General features: G+C 40.5%; 1 protein-coding gene across 1 annotated transcript in view; it reads left to right on the top strand.

Moving 5' to 3' along the window:
* LRRC1 (leucine rich repeat containing 1) overlaps positions 1 to 20605 on the top strand; it is a 361772-nt gene extending 341167 nt beyond the window's left edge. Inside the window, exons 12-14 of the mRNA XM_069235791.1 lie at positions 3654 to 3826; positions 8486 to 8622; positions 19720 to 20605. Of these exons, the coding sequence (XP_069091892.1) occupies positions 3654 to 3826; positions 8486 to 8622; positions 19720 to 19878 (469 nt within the window). The 3' untranslated portion in view covers positions 19879 to 20605. The remainder of the gene's footprint in view (positions 1 to 3653; positions 3827 to 8485; positions 8623 to 19719) is intronic.
* The last annotated feature ends 1330 nt before the right edge of the window (positions 20606 to 21935 follow it).

Below are 21935 nucleotides of genomic sequence, written 5' to 3'. Positions count from 1 at the left end.
GCGACTGCACAGTGTTCGAGTGATAATCGTGTATAGCACAGTGAAAATAAGATATGTGGTAATAACAACACCGTGGGTAGTAGGTGTGTTTACTCTAGCCACTTTCCTGCTAACTTCCCCCTTTTAAGAGGTATAATATACCAGGCCAAAAGTGAGTCTTTGACGTTTCAACACCACAATCATTATTTTACAGTGTCATTGGGACAGTTACAATAGCATAGTTTCAACCCTATGCATTATTCGTAAGCTGTCAATAAGGAATAATTGCCAAGAAACCAGTACCATTTTTTTTAACCCCTTCTGTGCCTTGGACGAGGTGACCTCGTCCAAGGCTACAGTTCCCGTGTGCCTTGGACGAGGTCACCTCGTCCAAAGCACAGGAACTTGGGGGAGCGCCCCCCCTGTGAACCCCCACCTTTCCCCCCCCCCCCCCCCCAAAGGCGGGGATGGAAGGGGAAGACCTTCCCCTTCCACCCCTGCCCCCCGTAGGCAAGGGTCGCTCGGGGGGGGGGGGATGGTCAAATTTATTTTAGGCCATTTCTGCCCCTGCTATTTTTTACTCTTTATATTTCAGCAAATGAATTGCTGTATACCCGGTATAGAATGAAAACGCACTGCAGGGTGCAGCTCATTTATTGGCTCTGGGTACCTAGGGTTCTTGATGAACCTACAAGCCCTATATATCCCCGCAACCAGAGGAGTCCAGCAGACGTAACGGTATATTGCTTTCGATAATCTGACATTGCAGGAAAAAGTTAGAGTAAAACGTAGAGTAAAATTGTTGTTTTTTTCACCTCAATTTCAATATTTTTCTTTTTCAGTTATTTTCTGTAGGAAACCCTTGTAGGATCTACACAAATGAACCCTTGCTGAATTCAGAATTTTGTCTACTTTTCAGAAATGTTTAGGTTTCTGGGATCCAGCATTGGTTTCATGCCCATTTCTGTCACTGACTGGAAGGAGGCTGAAAGCACAAAAAATTGTAAAAATGGGGTATGTCCCAGTAAAATGCCAAATTTGTGTTGAAAAATTGGGTTTTCTGATTCAAGTCTGCCTGTTCCTGAAAGCTGTGAAGCTGGTGAGTTTAGGACCGCAAACCCTTTGTTGATGCCGTTTTCAGGGGAAAAACCACAAGCCTTCCTCTGCAGCCACTTTTTCTCATTTTAAAAAAAAACCTAAATTTTCACTGTATTTTGGCTAATTTCTTGGCCTCCTTCAGGGGAACCCACAAAGTCTGGGTACCTCTACAATCCCTAGGATGTTGGGAAAAAAGGATGCAAATTTGGCTTGGTTAGCTTATGTGGACAAAAAGTTATGAGGGCCTAAGCGCGAACTGCCCCAAATAGGCAAAAAAAAGGCCTGGCACAGGAGGGGGGAGAGGCCTGGCAGCGAAGGGGTTAAGATCAGAAGGTTCTAGCCGATTTAATGTAGTAAGCATTGTAATTTGAGCTTCATTAAAGGATTTAATTGTTCAAGTCTCAAAAGTAGGTATGTATGGATGTTCAGACTGTGAGGATAAGGTGACAATGTGGTCATTACTGTCCAGCACAACAAGAAAATTATCAGGTGGGTGCTTCAAAGACTTGAAAATCACTATATTAGATTGAAAATGGTTTGTCTTCTGTTTTGTATTTTGTTACCAGTTAGCAAATAGACCATTATCAGGAAAACCTGGAGCTCATTCCACTGAGGGAAAAGCAACTACAGTAGTAGAGATGAGAAATGGTCCACTAAATGAAATATGTAAAGCTGCTACATGGAAGTCTGCCCTGCCTATACTTTTACTTAACAGTGTGGTTTACACTCTGACACTAAAGCAGATACCAGTCAGCGAAAGTGAATTAGAAAACCTTTTGGTTAAACTTTTGAGGAAAAACGTATATGTAGATATGATTTGATTTTGTTCTTTCCTGGATACTGTGGATTAGAGGGGATAAGCTTGCTGCTCTCCACTAATATTTCTTACTATCAATGAAGATTCTACTATACAAGAGGAAAGCGTACTTGTATTCCTAAGTTCTGCAATGCAAGCATCTTAAATGGTGTGGTTAATGGCTCTCCCGTCTCTGCCACATCTAGTTCATGCGTGTTACATACCTCACTAGTAGATCTTTGCATTAGTCCGTAAAAAAAAGTGTGAGCCAGCTGCCAGTACACGGCAATTTAAGATAAGAACACTAGCAGCTTCTTAAAAGAAAAGTGTACCTTTTCAATCTGCTGCACAGTGCAGCCTATCTGAATTCGTTTTCCATCGTTTTGTTGAGGTTCTCTAGCCACAGCATTTTTGCTGCAGGGATGACTTATCTTTTTTAGTTTTTGGCTTAATTTGACAGTTAAATTCTTCAAATAAATATGTAAAACTTAGTCTAAGATGTTCTCTGGTGTGGTTATCTGCATTCTTTAATGCTAGATGTGCACTCACAGTTTCAGTAGTCAAAATTAAAGTGTTTCGGGATCCCAGGATGCATTCGGGAATTGTTCTCACATTTATCCATTAAATGCAAGTGACTTATCTCCCCCACTACGTTGCCCATGGAATTTTACATAATATGCAGATTGTGTTGCTCACTGTATCAAAATCTGTATATTCTAGTCATTATCGGTTTTTTATTGCCTATTAAATTCTGACGGGTTTACCTATCTTAATTTAACAGGGGATTCATTTTTATCATACCTGTTATGTAGTGTGAGCGATAAAGCATAGCACTTACATTTTTCATATGTTGGGCAATAGGAGCTATTGCACCTATAAGTAATTACTGCCCCTCTCATAATTAAAAGCCTTTGACTCAAATAAGTAGTGGCCAAGAATGGGCCCCATACACCTGTTAAGGTTTTTTCATCTACACATTTTAAATGATTCTCTAAGGCCTAAGTCCACAGCGCTAGCATTAAAAAATGACTGCAGTTTGAGAGAACATTGGTGACACACGTGGACATCCCATGTAGTTTCAACAACAAACATTCTTCATTACCAATTATCGTTATTGTTCCACAAACTCGTAGATAATTCACATCTACTGTTCCTCCATTCTTCTCTTTAGGCTTTGTGGATCTTCTTGTGAGGTGGAATACCATACTCTGGGGGCATTCTGCTAATTTGGCTATGCTTTTAAATTCTTATAGAACACCAGCAATGCGGAAAGCTTTTTTTGTCAGTACAAGTGGAAGGTCTGCATACAGGCTGTTTATTTAATTTAAACGCATCAGCAGGAATGTTGCTAGATGAATTACACTGGCACGTAAAGGCAACTCGGTCTCCCCCCTACACTATGCTGTATTCACTAACTTCACCCATAATATTTCATCCACCATTCCCTAATCTCTTTCTGTTGGTGCTTTGGCATACTTTGTCTGCCCCTTAAGCCCATTAGGTTAAAGAGACCTTTGCCTCCAATATCAATATTTGTTAAATTTTTGGAGAAACAAATTTGTGACCGTCTGTGGAGATTTGTGGAATCCGGAAATAGGCTAATTTACTTTGAGAACCTATATTGTGTGAGTGTGGGGATTAATTGATTTTTTTTTTTTATTTTTTTTTTTTGCTTTTTGTGTATGTGTTGTGGATGGTGGGTGACATTAATTACAATTGAAGTATTTTACTTAATTCTCTTTTACAAAATGCTAATTTGGTGATATTATTTTTAAATTAGGCTGCTACATCTACCTCTCTCATTGACTACGTTGAAATTAAAGGCACTGTGGTTATCAGACAACCAGTCCCAGCCTTTGCTAACCTTCCAGACCGACACAGACCCTGAAACAAGAGAGAAGGTTTTAACGTGTGTTTTACTTCCCCAGATGCCTTCTGAGCCAGATGGTCAAGGTAAGCTCCTTTTTAAGATACATATCCTGTTTTCTTTGCCATCCTTTAACAGTAATTGCCCTCGTGCCCCTATTAAAAAAGGAGACCTAAACTTAATCTGGAACTGCTTTTCCTAGTTTGCTTGGCGTGTGTAAAGCAATACTTCAACTCCATATGAAACATGGCCTGGTTGTCATGACTGACATATTAATCGTACATTTAAACCTAATCTCAGTCAATAGTTACAATGACAATTTTGTACATGATTTTGATTGTAAAAATGGAACTGTTGGAAATATGCAAAAAACATGAGTATATAAAAGCCGTCAGGTGTTCTTTTGAGCAGTTTCTAAGAGCAGAAATGACTATCAATCAAGGTCGTTATTAGGCAGCCCAGGATCCTGTCTTTTGCCTTGCACATGGGATCATCACACACTGGCTACCCCACTGTACACTTCTGCATATCTATAGCTGTCTACGTTGCCAACTACAAACTATGCCGTTTATAGAAGTGCACTTTAGTAACACCAACACGACCTATCGCCCTTCTCTGCCTCAACCACATCGCCGAAGTATTCCTCATGTCCCTAGCCTTTGTCCCTGCTGATCCTGGGGCATAGATTCCATTGGTGCAGGAGTGTAATGTGCTTTTGATCTCGACCCGTGCACGTAGTGCTTTTTGTCACCGGTCTTATTTGTAAACCACCATAAACCCTGATTCTTGTTCTCTAAGCCCCGACTTTGCCTCTCCATGTTAATTTTCCACTCTAAGCGTCACACAATCCCTTCCTGTTCTTTTAACCCTTTAACTGCCAATGTAAGCAGTTAAATTGTACCTACATTCACTTGCTGATTATGTTCCTGGACTTTACGTTCACCATTTGTTGCATTATGTACTTTACCAAATATACTTTTTCCTTAATGATTTTCCAACCTATCCTAAAATACAGAATATGCTTTCCCAGCCATATCCCTTTCCTACAAACCCACCTAGATTATGCTCTTCTCGGCCTCCCCAAGAGGCCAAAAAACATGCTGCCACAATCTTCCTCTCCCCATGCCCTGCGCACCTAAAGTTACTGGGCTGTCGTGGGTTCAGTGGCACCATGCCCCAAAAAAGTCCTTCCGTACCAAATTATAGATTTATTTCACAATTCAAGCAGGTCCCCATTTCCTTCATTGTACTGCAGCCCATGACAAGGTGGCCATGCTTTAAGTCAAACCTACTAGACAGAGAAGAGGGGCTTTGAGCCTGTCCAATGCTTACCACTGGATAGCTTATCTGTCACTCTTTTGCTTGCTTTGTAATTGTATCACAGCTTGTCAATCTTCTTTATCCTTCCCATGGAGCATTGTCTCTTTACCATCCATTTTATTGACTGGAATCTCTGTTTTCACTGCTTGCTTTTCAAGAACTACTTTTTTTCCTTCTATGTTAAGCACTCCATGAGAGTGTACATGTTTTTGTGCTGTTTCCCTTGTGTACTTTTCTCACCTGCATTCTGTGTTGCTCTTGGTTGCCTTTGTAATTCTCCATGCCCTCTTCCACAAGTGCGGAGTCTCCTTTTGGAAAAAAAAAAGTATAGAAAATGTTGTTTAAAATGTATTTAACTCGAAAATAAACATTACAAATATTTTTAAGATGAATCATTTTAAGCATTTACTTTAAATGTAGAACACATTGAAAACATGCTACAGCACTATTACATTAACTTTGGATTAACTTTAATTCATTGAAATACATTAGATTAAAAAAAATTCTGAAGAAGAAATTAAACAATATCTTCCCACCTAAAGAATAAAAATATGCTTAATGTGCATTAATTATTAAAAATGCCGTTTAGAATTATTTAAAATTAATGTAATTACTTTTTAACAAAATGTAATGTTATTTAGAAAATATGTATTTAATATTTTATATTTAAATCATACATTTATACTATGTCTTATATATATTGAATATTAATTTAAATCTATTTATATTTTTTTTACAATTTTAAATAATCTAATTTAGCATTATTTGCTATGGGATTTATTTGAATTTCGTACCTCCATTATTTTCTATGGGAGAGTGGTTTAGTAACAGTGGTAGGCCATGTGTAGTGTTGGACTTGCTGCAAAAGTGGAAGTTACTATAAAACAGCATTTTGTGAATGTCAAAAAATTGTAAACTTACTCAAAAAGTGCATGTTATGGCACCGACCCCCAGGAGTGAATATCCCTGGGTAATGAGGGCCACAGTTAAGGACAGAGTTAACATTTCAAAGGGTCTCTCCACTTGCATCTCTCCTCTCACCCTATCCTTGGCTGCAAAGTGTTTTCCCCAACTATGAGTGACACCGCCTTTCAATCCTGACAGGACTCAGACTGCAAAAGAATCAGCATTTCTGTGGCCACACAGGTATCCTGCATTTCCCCAGACTCAGTGACATTTATGACTTCAGATAGGAGAAAAATTGGCGCTACATTGCTAACCCCCACTGGGTCACTCAATCTCACATTCTCCCGTGGCCAGTAGATCTCTTAAGAAGTTTGAGAAATCACTGATTACCAAATCAGATGATAAACTCCTCCTCTCCCAAATATACACCTTTCTGAATAGACCGGAGCGTGCCTTTACAGCGAAAGAGTAGTCCGATATCCTTCAAAGAACCAGAACCACTTCATCTAGTGCTGCAGGGAAAGCGGCACAGCTGAAAGTGACTACCTATTTGTACTACACCCCAGAGAGATTTGTGAAAAGGAAGCGAGAGAACTTGAAGCTCTTCTGGGTGTACTGTGGCCAAATGGGTACTCACCCACCTCTTGTGGCAATTCCCCAAAATTAAGCCATATTAGGAGGCCATGCCCAAAGACGTTAACAATATAATTGACAGACATTCCAGCATTTCCAAGCTATGTTCTGCTAGGCCTCCCTAACGCCCTCCATACCCACTGCGCTCCCCCGGAAGGAAGGCCTTTGCAATTGCATTGTGTGCCGCCAAACAAGTCATCACTGCAAACGGGGCACAGACTCCACCCCAGACCATGGAGGCTAGGTCCAATGACAAGGGTACATTGTGGGGATGGAGAAACTCACTGCCTTCATAGACTGCAAACTATCCCAGTTTGATTAAATGTGGTCCTCTTGCCTACATGTGCCTAATGTGGTGAGCCTACCTCCTTGTGCACAACCTTTTGAGAACTTACCTACCCACAATATCTGCAACTTCTCAGACTCCTTCAAGATGAGTCATGGGCCCCACCCCCAGGGCGGAATGAACATTGTGGCTTAGCTATTAGCTGGATTTGTGCCCATCAGAGACCATGCCAGCAAGAACTTTGACAAATCCATGATGAAGATCGCCATCACCCCTTCCGCACCTCACCTCTTCAACACCCCCACCCCCTATTCGGCCGAGATCGTAAATGAGTGATAACGTTCATGTTTCTTTTTTTTGGAATACTAATAAATTAGATTTGAACCATAAAAGTGCAAGTTACCTTTGTGAATCAGACACAATATTTGCAGGTCAGTATTAAACATTCGATGACATGGCAGAACACAACAGACCAAACCAGCACCGACCCTCAACACCATTGCGAAAATTATTTAAAGGGGGATAGTGTGGGTCCTAATTAGGCACCAGAGTCTATAAGGTGCTCTAACACAAGCCAGGTAATTCACACACCAGTCCTTCAAGTGACACTCATACAAACACATACACACCCTAAGAAAAAAATACAACTTAAACAAAAAACAAACTCCAGTTTATAAGCATTTTTGGCAACAGGGAGTGGAGGTACTTGAACCCAGCAGCGCTTTGAAACCATACTAACAGTAAGACAGAGGTGTAAAGATCTCTTATGATATAGTATAACCTCTAGGTAGGCAGTCTGATTGCTTTCAGCACCACCAAGGTGACAGTTCCTCACATCCATCCCTCTCTCCCTCTGTCGCCAGATGATCGTCTAGAAAAGCTTCGCATTTTTATATTCAGGTCTAGCCCAGCCCTTCTTCCACAATGGTGTCCGTAGAATTCAACTCTGAGCATTATTGATTTGTTTTCAAATGAATCATCTTTGTTTTCTGCGTGATTTATGTATTCCCCAGCGCATTGCTGGAAGTCAGTCTTTTACTTTGGTTTTCTTCACATTCCGATGCGTGTTTGAACATCTTGTTTCTGCCACATCTACATGGCCTTTGAATAGCTGTAATTGTGTGTGTCTACTGTGTACCGGTGCCAGTTATTTCCATGCTCTGGTGAAGTACCTCTAAGCGGCCCAACATAGTTTTCTCTTTTCAATTGGCCAGAGTTATTCTATAACTATGGTTCCTTGGTTTCATTTGCTGCTACTGTGCAAGGATGAAGAGGAATGAAATTATTTTTCTTTGTATATTTTTGCTCTTAATCGTTTCAAATCACTAGTCAGATAAGGCATTTTTGATAATTCTCGGTTGTTTACTCTGTGTCCTTTTCTCGTTCAGAGACTGAAATCATTTTGCAATTGTGTGTTATGTGTAAAGTGTACACTGTAACAGTGTCCCCTTCGTTTTAGAATATGCTTGAAAAATGCTTCATAATGTATAGCTTTCTTGGCCTTACATCGGTCAGTTGAACTGTACTTCTGAATTACAGTTAGCTCTAAAAAGCTGCCTGTTAAACGTGTTCTCGCTTTTGTGTTGTGTGCTAATCACAGATAACCTGCCTCGATGTGGAGGGTTTGAGAGCTTGGTAAATGACATGTCAGACGACACCTGGAATGACCGTGCAGTAAACAGAATCAGTGCCATTCGCTTTTTAGAAGATGAAAAGGATGATGAAGACGATGATAAGGTAATATCTTGCTAATCATTTTTGCATCTATTTTTGCATTTAGATGATACTGAAAAACAAATAGCTTAGCTGTCGGAAAATGTTCAAAAACATTGCACTTTATTATCCATTTGAATTTGATACCAAAGTGCCCCTAAAAGCTGCGCCTCTTTGAAATCCTCTAGATAAGGTAAAACCACAAAGAACCCTATTACATTGCAGTATGTCAGTCATACTGAGCAGCTGCAAGCGTTAGTCTACGTCTCCCTGTGCCCCACACTAAGCAACAGCCCTAGGGACATGGCTGAGTAAGTAAAAAGACTCTAGGAATGTCACTTAGAGCTAGTGGTGCTGATGTTATTTGCGCCATGTAACATCACTTGCGTGCAATTTTCACTTGCTACTTCTTTGCACGGGTGCCAACTGATTGTGCAAAATGGTGCTCAAGGGTTGTTTTTGTGTGGAAAATGTGCACAAAAAATGTTTCCACGTGTTAGTTCCAGTTTTTTCCTCATTCTGACCAAAACATGCACCAAGGGCACTGCTCAAATATTATTCGCACTACAGTGTTTTCTCACCCCAGTGATAACAATTTACCGGTCTAGACATTTTTTTAGATCTGGCATTAACGAAGGTCTTTTGATTTTAATAATATTATACGTATAATATACTTATCTAAAGGGCCTTTTAGCCACCTCTCTTCATCCAGTGGTCTGTTGTTGTCATTCACATTTTGCTTCCACCCACTGTTACATACAGCATAAGGCAATGGGTCAACCTACTTAAGCCACTGGTTAACTTCACTTTTAGTGACTCCATTTTGTGCACTGTGAAGGGAGGTGTACGCGAGTTACAGTAATTTGAAGTGGTGTGTGAATTATAAATTTAAGGTACACCTATAATTTAACAATTTCTAATCTTTGTGTAGGTTAAGTTGGTTTTCGGTAGAAAGAATAAAGTTTTCTTTTTACTTATCCTTAACACCGACTTTTTTCTATAAATTGCAATCGTTTTTTTTTGTTTTTAAATGTGTTTTAAATCATAGGGTAGGGGGTCATTGAGGTCGAGGGTCATTGAGTAAAGTGGATGAGTCTGTCATGAAGTAGAATGGAGTGGCATAGCATTCAGTGGAATAAAGAGTTATAAAGTGGGGTAATGTGTCTACAGGGCAGTACAGTATCGTGGAGTGGCATTTTGTAGAGTAGACTGCCGAGTGGTACAGTAGAGTCGAGTGTCATACAGTGAAGTGTTTTGGTGTGTCGTCGAGTGAAGTAGAGTATTGGAGCGTGGAGCGGCATAGATTGGAGTACAGTGTTGTGTTGTGTCATACAGTAGAGTGGAGTGTCATGGGGTGTGGTAGAGTGGTGTACAGTGGGGTAGAATGGAGGGGTATTCAGTGGAGTAGAGTCTTCTGGAGTAAAGTGACATGTCTTAAAGTACAATAGAGTGTAATAGAGAGTGTTATATCATACAGTGGAGTGGTGTAAAAGGGGTTTATGCAATTGAGTAGGGCCTTATAGAGTTGAGTAGTGTAGAGTCAAGTGGCATGTCATAGAGTACAATTGAAGTACCGTAGAATGGATGTTGTACAGTGTAGCGTTGTTCAGAGGATTGTCGTTGAGTGGAGTGTTGTTGAGTAGTGTTTTGCAGACTGTCATAGAGTGGAGTGGAGTCTTATACAGTGGAGTGGTATAGAGTGGAGTAGGGTGATGTAGAGTGTTATCCAGTGGAGTGGCATAGAGGTCAAGAGTACAGTGTCAGAGTGGAGTGACAAATCCTATATTGGAGTGGCGTGTCATACAGTGTAGCAGATTGTATGGACCTAGAGTGTAGTAGTGTTATAGAATGTAGTAGAATAGAGTGGCATACAGTGGAGTAGTGTCACACACTGGAACCCGTAGAGTGGAGTATTGTACAGTGGCATGGAGTCAGTTAATGTGTTCTTAGAGTAGAATTGTGTGAAGTGGTGTAGAGTTGAGTAAAGAGTCAAAAACTGAGTGGTGTGTCATACAGTAGAGTGGAGCGGCGTGTCGCAGAGTGATAAAAAGTGTTGTGGAGTGCCATGCAGTAGAGTAGCGTTGCAGAGTCAAGTGACATACAGTAAACAAGGAGTACAATGGAGTGTCATATTATACAGTGGACTAAATTGTCATAGAGTGGAGTGGCGTATCATGTAGTGGACTCGAGAGGCCTTTTGGAAAGTGTCAGAGTGGATTAGAGTGTTGTGGAGTGGCGTTGAGTAGTGTAGAGTGGCTTACTCTGGAGTAGTGTGTCATAGAGTGCAGAAAATTAGGGTGGAGTGCTTAGAAGTTGCATAGAGTGGTGTGGAGTGCCATGCACTAACAGAATGCAGTAGACTGGTGGTCAGTGGAGCACTATATAGTGGAGTATAGTGTGGTACAGTGGAGGTGTGTAGAGTGGAGTAAAGTGTCATAGAACGGAGTACTGTTGAGTGTCAAAGTGGAGTGGCGTAGAGTGGAGTAGCATTGAGTGGAGTGACTTGGCATTAAGCGTCATATAGGGTACTGGTATCTCATAGAGTGGAGTGGCATTGAGTGGAGTGGTGTAGAGTGCAGTAGTGTGGAATGTCAGAGTGGAGTGTCGTAGAGTGGCTTGTTGTACAGTGTCTTAGAGTGGAAGTGCTTAGAGTGAACTAGAATGTCCTAGAGTGGATTGACATTTGGTTGAGTGGAGTGGTATGTCATGGAGTGGCATGTTATTGTGTGGAGTGTCATGCAGTGGAGCCAGCTTTCAGAGTGGAATGGGTTGTCATAGAGTGGAGTGTCATAGAGTGAAGTGTAATGGTGTGTTGTGCCGTAGAGTATTGTTTAAACAGAGGTAATGTGAAAATGGCTGTATGGATTTAGATAAAAAGTGTGAGAAATATAGATTATGGGGTGTAAAGGGTCCTTTTTGGTAGTAGATCTAAAATTGTTTTAGTAGGCACTAACTTTAAAACTGAATCACAAACGTAAACTTAAACTTTTGTGTAAGTTTACAATTGTTTGCTATTCAAAAAGGTATTTTATAAGCAGTATCTTTACAGCTGGGGAGTGTCCGCACATAAAAAGATAGGACAGTCCTAGCTTTTAATGTGCAGAGACTCCGCAAAGGTAAACATACTACTAGTAAAATGCACTTATAGATTCCACACATTGGTAAATTTACAAAAAGGGTACGTTTACCATTGTGAATCTGGCCCAGAAGGCACAAATAGTTAGTGATATATTGGTCATGGTATACCACAGTAATTTTGCAGTATAACGTGGTACATGCTGATGATAAAACAGTATATGTTTGTCTGATGGCTGCCCTTACAAAAGTAAAAGGCAACCATATTGTTTAGTCCACAGTTTAGATGTGTTCTGCCTGTTAAGTGTGAATATAGTGTCCTACTGTTTTATAAGTATAAAGGAAGGAATGAGTCCGTTTATATAACTGTCTAAAGGTAAGTAAAAGTTTTTTTAGTACTTTATATATTTCAGATAAAGTTTGCAAAGTGCCTGCAGTACAACGATATTGTTAAGACTTCACTTAGTCTTATCTGTGAGTTTTAATAATAAATGTAGTACAGTCCAGTGTTTTTAGAGTTTTTAAACATTTTTTAAATTATTTTACATACACTGTACTACATTATACTTCCCTTTAAAACTCAAAACGCAGACTGTGTGTAAACAATATTTTGCACTTCCAAAACTGAAATTGCGAAATATAGTTTAGACCACGATTTGTGAGTGTTCTGGTTGTAAGTGGAAGCATGGTGTACTACAGTGTTTTTTAAAAGTTGTACTTTTTTTTTTTCTTTAACTATTTTATGTAGACTGTGCTGCAGTATATCTCGCCTTGAAACCCAAAATGCATACTAACCGTTATATTTTATAAAAAAGAAATATGTAAAAACATTAAACAACACTGATACACTTTTTACTCATAAACCTAGTGTACTTTTTTGTAATTGTTTTGCATATTAATTTTTTTTTAAATTATTACATGTAGTGCAGTAGTTTCTAGGTTTTACTGTGGCACAGTGTAAGCTTTATGGAAGATTTTTTTTTTTAAATAATTGAACATACACTGTAATACAAATACTAATACATAATATTTGTGAAATATAGTGTGCTACAGTGTGTTTTTTGTTTGTTTTGTTTTTAAGTGCTGCAGCACTTCCTAGCTGGTACTGTGGTACTCTGTAAACTTAAAAAAAAAAAATATATATAAAAAAATATAAATAATGTTTCCTACCTATTGCCACTTTGATAAAGTGGTAATAGATTGGGGAAAAATATATATTCTAATACTTACCTATACCTAAGGCCCTAAAGCAAACACCGCTGCATTGTGGTGAAACAACATGGCTACCTTTTACTTTTGTAAAGGCAGCCTCTAGCCAATCCTCTTCCCCCTTGTCATCTGCAAGTACCATGAAATGACTGCATTATACCGTGGCCCAATACATCACTAAATGTTAGTGCCTTAAAACTACAAAGCTGCTGAACAGATGTTCATGAAATAGCAAAAGGAACCCTTTCCAGACCATATTCTACATTCCTGCCAAATTTCACTTAACTTTGTTAAGCAGTTTTGCTGCTACATCTGTCTAAAACGTCTATGGAAAATGCATTGAGTGAAAAACACTTTTTGGGATTCTCCCATGAGTAATCACCACAAACGTTTGCATTGTCAGTCAATGAAAAAAAGCACTAGATCTGCAAAGTTTTATTAAGATTTGTCAAACGGGTGTAAAGTTATTAGCAAGCTAAAATCCGAGGAATTCCCATCTCTGGGAAAAATCCTAACTAACTACAGAGTGACTCCTACCATGTTGGTTTATATGTATTGGAAGTGTGTATGTGTGTGTATATATATATATGTTCGATGGCATGTGTAGCTGCAGATACACATGCTGTGCACTATCCTGCCATCTAGTGTTGGGCTCGGAGTGTTACAAGTTGTTTTTCTTCAAAGAAGTCTTTTCGAGTCACGAGACCGAGGGACTCCTCCCTTTCGGCTCCATTGCGCATGGGCGTCGACTATATCTTAGATTGCTTTTTTTCCGCCATCGGGTTCGGACGTGTTCCTCTTCGCTCCATGTTTCGGTTCTGAAAAGATAGCTATTAATCGGAAAATTTGACTGCGTTGTTTGTGCTCGGTACCAGGTTAGTGCTAGCACATCGACACCGAAGAAAAGGAGACATTCTCCATTCCAGATTCGGACTCTGACGAGCCCGAGAGTGAGCATCCGACGAGGCAACAAACCGTGAGTAAACCAGCCCGGCAAAAACTCACTGAAAATCATGAAGGCCCAGGGGATGCCACCGCCAACAGGCCATGGCTTTACCCAGAAACACGGTGACCAAACATCGGCACCGAAGAAGGCCTCACAGCAGCCGAAGACATCCGACTCCGGTTCAGATACCGGCTCCGAACAGACTCGGCACCGAGATACCGGCTCCGAACAGATTCGGCACAGAGAGGTCGGCACCCCGAAAACCAAAAAGGTTTCTTCGGAGCCGAAAAAGACTGCAGAAAAGGTTTTGGTGCCGAAACACGCAGCCTCGGAGCTGAAACACAGCTCCTTCACAGAAGAACAGGGCCTTTCCTCACCGTTATAAGGCCACATGTTTGAACAAGAGCTGGGCATGGGAGAGCCAGACCATACCCAGAGAAGGCTCCATATACAAAAAGACACGGGGAAAATAAGTACTCTTCCTCCAATCAAGATGAAGCAGAAGCTCACATTCCATGAGGCGGAAATGCAGCCAAAAGCGAAGGTGGCTAAAGAAAAAACACCACCACAGTGTTCTCCACAGCCATCGCCACCACACTCGCCACATCTGTCCCCAGTAGCAACACCCCCAATGATGCAGTCCCCAACGCACCCAGGGATGAGCCAGGATGACCCAGATGCATGAGATCTCTACGACGCCCCGGTCTCAGATAATAGTCCGGATTGCTACCCGACAAGGCCATCACCACCGGAGGACAGTACTGCTTACATGCAGGTGGTTTCCAGGGCATCTACTTTTCATAACGTAGCACTGCATGCAGAGCCCGTTGAAGATGACTTCTTGTTCAATACCCTGTCATCTACGCACAGCCAATATCAACGTTTGCCAATGTTACCAGGCATGTTAAAACACGCCAAACAGGTGTTTCAAGACCCAGTCAAAAGCAGAGCCATCACACCTAGGTTGGTGAAGAAATATAAACCTCCCCCTACGGACCCTGTGTACATTACACAACAATTAACTCCCGATTCGGTGGTAGTAGGAGCAGCCCGGAAAAGGGCAAACTCACAAACTTCTGGAGACGCACCACCACCCGACAAAGAAAGTCGGAAATTCAGTGCAGCAGGCAAAAGGGAGGCAGCACAAGCAGCTACTCAATGGCGAATTGCCAATTCGCAAGCTCTACTGGCAAGATACGACAGGGCACATTGGGATGAAATGCAACATTTCATTCAACACCTTCCCAAAGAGTTCCAGAAACGTGCTCAACAGGTTGTCGAGGAGGGCCAAACTATCTCCAACAACCAAATAAGGTCGGCTATGGACTCAGCAGACACGGCGGCCAGAACAATAAACACAGCGGTAACCATTCGGAGACACGCGTGGCTACGTACCTCCAGATTTAAGCCAGAAATCCAGCAGGCTGTGCTGAATATGCCTTTCAACGGACAACAATTGTTTGGGCCAGAGGTGGACACAGCAATAGACAAACTAAAGAAAGACACTGACACGGCCAAGGCCATGGGCGCGCTCTACTCCCCACAGAGTAGAGGCACTTTTAGGAAGCCGCACTTTAGAGGGGGGTTTCGGGCCCAGACCACAGAGCCTTCCACCTCACAAGCCAGACCCACATACCAGGGACAATATCAAAGAGGAAGTTTTCGGGGGCAATATAGGGGTGGACAGTTCCCTAAAACAAGAGGGAAATTCCAAAGCCCAAAAACCCCGCAAACTAAACAGTGACTCCGTCACAAACCCCCACCACACAACACCAGTGGGGGGGAGACTCACAGATTATTACCAAAATTGGGAAAAACATAACTACGGACGCGTGGGTCCTAGCCATTATGCAACATGGTTATTGCATAGAATTCCTACATTTGCACCAAATGTGCCTCCAAGAGCACACATGTCCAAACAACACTTAGACCTGTTGCAACTAGAAGTCCAAGCATTATTACAAAAAGAAGCAATAGAGCTAGTACCCAACCATCAAAAAGGAACAGGTGTTTACTCCCTGTATTTCCTAATTCCAAAAAAGGACAAAACACTGAGACCCATATTAGACCTCAGAACACTAAATCTTTACATCAAATCAGATCATTTTCACATGGTAACACTTCAAGACGTGATTCCATTGCTCAAACAACAGGACTACATGTCAACATTAGATCTCAAGGATGCTTACTTCCACATACCCATACATCCTTCCCACAGGAAATACTTGAGGTTTGTAATACAAGGCGTGCATTACCAATTCAAAGTGTTACTGTTCGGGATAACAACAGCACCAAGAGGATTTCACAAAATGATTTGCAGTAGTAGCTGCTCATATCAGGAGACGGCACATACACGTATTCCCTTACTTAGACGATTGGTTAATAAAAACCAGCACTCAACAACAGTGTCTTCTACACACAATACGTTTTAGAAACCCTTCACAAACTAGGGTTTTCCATAAACTACCAAAAATCACATCTACAACCGTGTCAAATACAACAATACTTAGGAGCAACAATCTACACACAAAAAGGGATTACCACTCCAAGTCCACAAAGGGTACAAGCCTTCCAAAATGTAATACTAAACATGCACCCAAACCAACACTATCAAGTGAGGTTGGTAATGAAACTTCTGGGCATGATGTCTTCATGCATAGCCATTGTCCCAAACGCAAGACTACACATGTGGCCCTTACAACAGTGCCTAGCAACACAATGGACACAAGCACAGGGTCAACTTCAAGATCTAGTGTTGATAGACCGCCAAACACACTCCTCGCTTCAATGGTGGAATCCTATAAATTTAAACCAAGGGCGGCCATTCCAAGACCCTGTGCCTCAATACGTGATCACAACAGATGCTTCCATGATAGGGTGGGGAGCACACCTCAACCACTACAGAATCCAGGGACAATGGGACGTTCAACAAAGGCAACTGCATATAAATCATTTAGAACTGTTAGCAGTGTTTCTAGCATTAAAAGCATTTCAACCGCTAATAGTCCACAAACCCATTCTTGTCAAAACAGACAACATGACAACAATGTATTATCTAAACAAACAAGGAGTGACACACTCATCACAACTGTGTCTCCTAGCACAAAAGATCTGGCATTGGGCGATTCACAATCACATTCGCCTAATAGCACAGTACATCCCAGGGATTCAAAACCAGTTGGCCGACAATCTCAGTCGAGATCACCAACAAACACACAAATGGGAAATTCATCCCCAGATACTACAAACTTACTTTCTACGCTGGGGAACACCAGAAATAGACCTATTCGCTACAAAACAAAACGGAAAATGCCAAAACTTTGCGTCCAGGTATCCACACCCTCAGTCCAAAGGCAATGCGTTATGGATGAGTTGGTCAGGGATATTTGCTTACGCTTTTCCCCCTCTCCCACTCCTTCCTTATCTGGTAAACAAATTGAGTCAAAACAAACTCAAACTAATACTAATAGCACCAACCTGGGCTCGCCAACCATGGTATACAACACTACTGGACCTGTCAGTAGTACCTCATATCAAACTACCAAACAGACCAGATCTGTTAACTCAACACAAACAACAGATCAGACACCCGAATCCAGCATCGCTCAATCTAGCAATCTGGCTCCTGAAGTCTTAGAATTTGGACATTTAGACCTTACACAAGAATGTATGGAGGTCATTAAACAAGCTAGAAAACCTACTACAAGACATTGTTACGCAAACAAATGAAAAAGATTTGTTTATTACTGCCATAATAATCAAATTCAACCACGATATGCTTCTGCCAAAGACATTGCAAGCTACTTGTTATACTTACAAAAATCTAAACTAGCATTTTCTTCCATTAAAATACATCTCACAGCAATCTGCCTATCTGCAGATTACACATTCAACATCACTCTTTAGAATCCCAGTCATCAAAGCATTTATGGAGGGTTTAAAAAGAATCATACCCCCAAGAACACCACCAGTTCCCTCGTGGAACCTCAATATTGTATTAACACTACTCATGGGTCCACCATTCGAACCCATGCGTTCTTGTGAGATACAATACTTAACCTGGAATGTAGCCTTCCTAATAGCTATCACATCTCTTAGAAGGGTAAGTGAAATACAAGCATTTACTATACAAGAACCCTTTATACAAATACATAAACATAAAGTGGTTCTCCGTACAAATCCCAAATTCTTACCAAAGGTCATATCACCGTTCCACCTAAACCAAACAGTGGAACTTCCAGTCTTTTTTCCACAACCAGACTCAGTAGCTGAAAGAGCCTTACATACGTTAGACATTAAAAGAGCACTAATGTACTATATTGATATAACAAAACAATTTCGCAAAACAAAACAATTGTTTGTAGCCTTCCAAAAACCTCATGCAGGAAACCCAATATCCAAACAAGGCATTGCCAGATGGATAGTGAAATGTATTCAGACCTGCTATATTAGATCAAAAAGAGATCTACCTATTACACCAAAGCACACTCCACTAAGAAGAAAGGTGCCACAATGGCTTTTCTAGGAAATACACCTATGACAGAAATCTGTAAGGCAGCCACATGGTCTACGCCTCATACATTCACAAAACATTACTGTGTAGATGTGTTAACAACACAACAAGCCACAGTAGTACAGGCTGTATTCCGAACATTATTCCAGACAACTTCAACTCCTACAGGCTAAACCACCGCTTTTGGGGAGATAACTGCTTACTAGTCTATGCACAGCATGTGTATCTGCAGCTACACATGCCATCGAACAGAAAATGTCACTTACCCAGTGTACATCTGTTCGTGGCATGAGACGCTGCAGATTCACATGCGCCCTCGGGAGCCTGTAGCCGTTATAAGTTCATGAAAATTGTACATTATAGGTTGATAAAACTTCTACATTTGTAAATTTGTAAATATATATCACTTTTATACACATTATGTACATACATACTTACTCCATTGCATGGGCACCTTTACTATATACACAACTCCAACCTCAACCTCTGCGGGAAAACAATCTAAGATGGAGTCGACGCCCATGCGCAATGGAGCCGAAAGGGAGGAGTCCCTCGGTCTCGAGACTCGAAAAGACTTCTTCGAAGAAAAACAACTTGTAACACTCCAAGCCCAACACTAGATGGCAGGATAGTGCACAGCATGTGAATCTGCAGCGTCTCATGCCACGAACAGATGTACACTGGGTAAGTGACATTTTCCATATATATATATATATATATATATATATATATATATATTTACTGAAAAAAAAAAAGGGAAGTTATACTTGGGCTCACATTTCACATGTACAAAACCAGAGAAATTCATCAGTTATAGTTACCTAACCTAACTATAACTTGTGCCACAGTACTGCACTGCTCATGACCTCACATTTACATCACTCATGACATAGTCATAAGCAGTGCATTACGGGGGCGCAAGTTCTAGTTAGGTGATTCTAGGTCATCATCCAAGGTGAGTTTCTCCACCTCTGTGCATTATGCTATTGAGGTCCCCAAAGGGCACTCGCGTTTTAGAGAGAGTTCTCATTAAGATAACGTGAGAGAGTTTCTTCTACTAATGCATGTGTTGTTTCCTCTTTGTGTCATTATCCACAAACTGTGATATCAATTTGTGTTTAAGGGGAGCTAAAAGACCAACACTACTACTTAAAAAGGTATACTACTAAAATGACAAGAAATATGTATTACCTATAAAAAAAAAAACTCGAGTTTAGAACGGCAAAAAATAATTAAAGATTTTCCGCGTTGGTTTGGAGTTTTACATTCTGTCCCAAATTAGTAAGTTTCATTTTTGTAGTTATGTTAAGTAGTCATGCTGCTTGTAAGAACAAAAATTATGCTTTTTTTGGTTGATCTTTTTTGTTTGTTTTTATAGGGGACGCTTTTGAGGAAAGCAACTCCACACCCCGGAGAACTAAAAACGATGAAAAAAACGGTGGAGAACTTACGGAATGATCTAAATGCTGCTAAAGGACTGGATTCTAACAAAAACGAGGTCAATAATCTCCTTGACAGAGTGACCACGTCTGTGTAGACATTTTACCTCTACGTCTTACCTCCTGTGTCTTCCCCGGTGTGAAACCTTGACTTTCCTCCAGAGACCTCCGTTCTAAGCCCTTACATCATTACCTAGACCATGCTTCACCATCTCCTTGTAGCTCTTGTTGGAAGGTGCTGCTCACTGGAAGAAAGTGCCTTATTTCAGCCAGTCATTGCACCCATAATTTTGTGTACATTGAACATATCGTTTTAGCTCTCTTGCGTTTTAACACGTAGGGTGCGCTATTGTGTAGCAATAGAGTGCCAATTTTTTGATTTACACTCAAAGGACATAACCTTTTCAAGTTGGGATATTTTTTTAGCCAATATATTTTTCAACGTACCACTGGCAAATAATATAGTTTTATGTGAATTGTTTTTACTCTTTGGCAGCTCGAATGGTGTAAATTTTACAATTTTGTATAGGAATTTCATAACTGAATATGGTATATTTCGTTTTTTTTAATTTTTATCATGAAAACGGTACAGGTTAGTGTATGTATAGGATAGAAAGCTGTGTTTCATTGGAAGTTCGAAAGGATTAATTTGTGTATGTGCCACCCAGTTGTGCCTTATTTGTTTCATGTCCAAAAGATCATGATTGGCAGCTTTGTGCAGTAACACGAGGTAATAAAAACTGAGGGGCCTTTATAGATATGTGTACAGTTTTAACGTCAGTCGAAAAAAGTAATTGTTTTTAATAAATTAATTTGATTTTAGAAGCATATCTATTCTCACTCTATTTCAGCATATAAAATGCAAAATTCCATAATGTTTCTTCGTACATTACTTCAGCAGTGGCTTAACTTAATGACAAAAACAAGAACTGATAATTTTGTCATTGGGGAAGGTAGGTTCTTTACTTTCTTCCAAAAGGAAACCTCCCTCCTCTTTCAAATATACCACTCGCCCATCCTACGTTCTGAATCCTGTGTTTGGAGGCTGATTTAGGTGTATAGAATGGTAGTACTAAATGCACCAGAGAAACGGTATTCTCGAACATGTGTATTGCAGGTTTTATATTCATAATATAAAACCGCATTAAAAGTGAAATTCACAAAAGCGTACAGTAGCATTTGTTCTATCAGAAATGCATCTTGATGTAATGGGTCACTGTATTGTCGAGTGTACACCTAGGTATTGTGTGTTGAAGAAAGCAGAGTTCATTAGTGCTAAGTAGTGCCACACATCATATATTGATTTATCATTTATGTATATTTTTCTTGTTCAGTCCCTCTTCCATTTTCTTACAAACTTAGTAAAAATCGACCACTCTTCAGTGTGGAGGACTAATATCTGTATGTGAATTTTACATTTGAAGAAGATTGAGCTGTTTGAAAATACATTGGGGTTGAGGATGTGGGTCTGTTAAATGTTTGATTAGCTATGATTGTAGTTTTGATTTGTTTTATTTAAAGGAAACAAATGACAGTACCAACCTGCGCAAATTTGCACATGATGCACATTGTGAATATGCTTTTTAATAAATTGTGAAAAAAAAGTCATACTTTCTTAGAAGATGTTGTTTCAATGTGCTGCTGAATTGACTGTAGCACTTGAGAGTTTACTCCTTCCATGCTTTCAGATTTCCGATACCTGCTCCCCACTAGCATGTTGTCTCCAGACTAGACACTTATGTCTGCTTTTGATACAGTTGACTACACAATTCTGCTTATTTCAGCGCAAAGCTTCCCTAACTAATGTCCCAAGCATGTCCTTTGAGGTATTCCTGATCTGCCTCAGGCCCTTTTTTGGGGTCGAGTCTGTGAGTGCATGCACTAGCACATTCGGTTTGCCTGCGAGAATCTGCTGTGTTAAGTACAGGGGTTGGAGCTCGCCTGTCGCACACCATTTGTTGGTTAGCGTGCCACTCTTGTGTGCAGCCTCGTAATTCGTCGATACATGTCTGACATCACTTCCGATCCTCTGTGTTGCACAGGGTTCAAGCACTAATTGATGCAACTTAATTAATGCCCCTCCGCAGCTCTCAACACGATTGAGGTACTATTTGTTGTTTTTAACTTCCAGTGCTCCGCAAACTGAAGGTTTGTG

Source organism: Pleurodeles waltl, chromosome 5 (genome assembly GCF_031143425.1).
Source record: "Pleurodeles waltl isolate 20211129_DDA chromosome 5, aPleWal1.hap1.20221129, whole genome shotgun sequence".
NCBI lineage: Eukaryota > Metazoa > Chordata > Amphibia > Caudata > Salamandridae > Pleurodeles > Pleurodeles waltl.
Note: the sequence above shows the minus strand (reverse complement) of the source record. Positions and strands in the feature narration are given on the sequence as shown.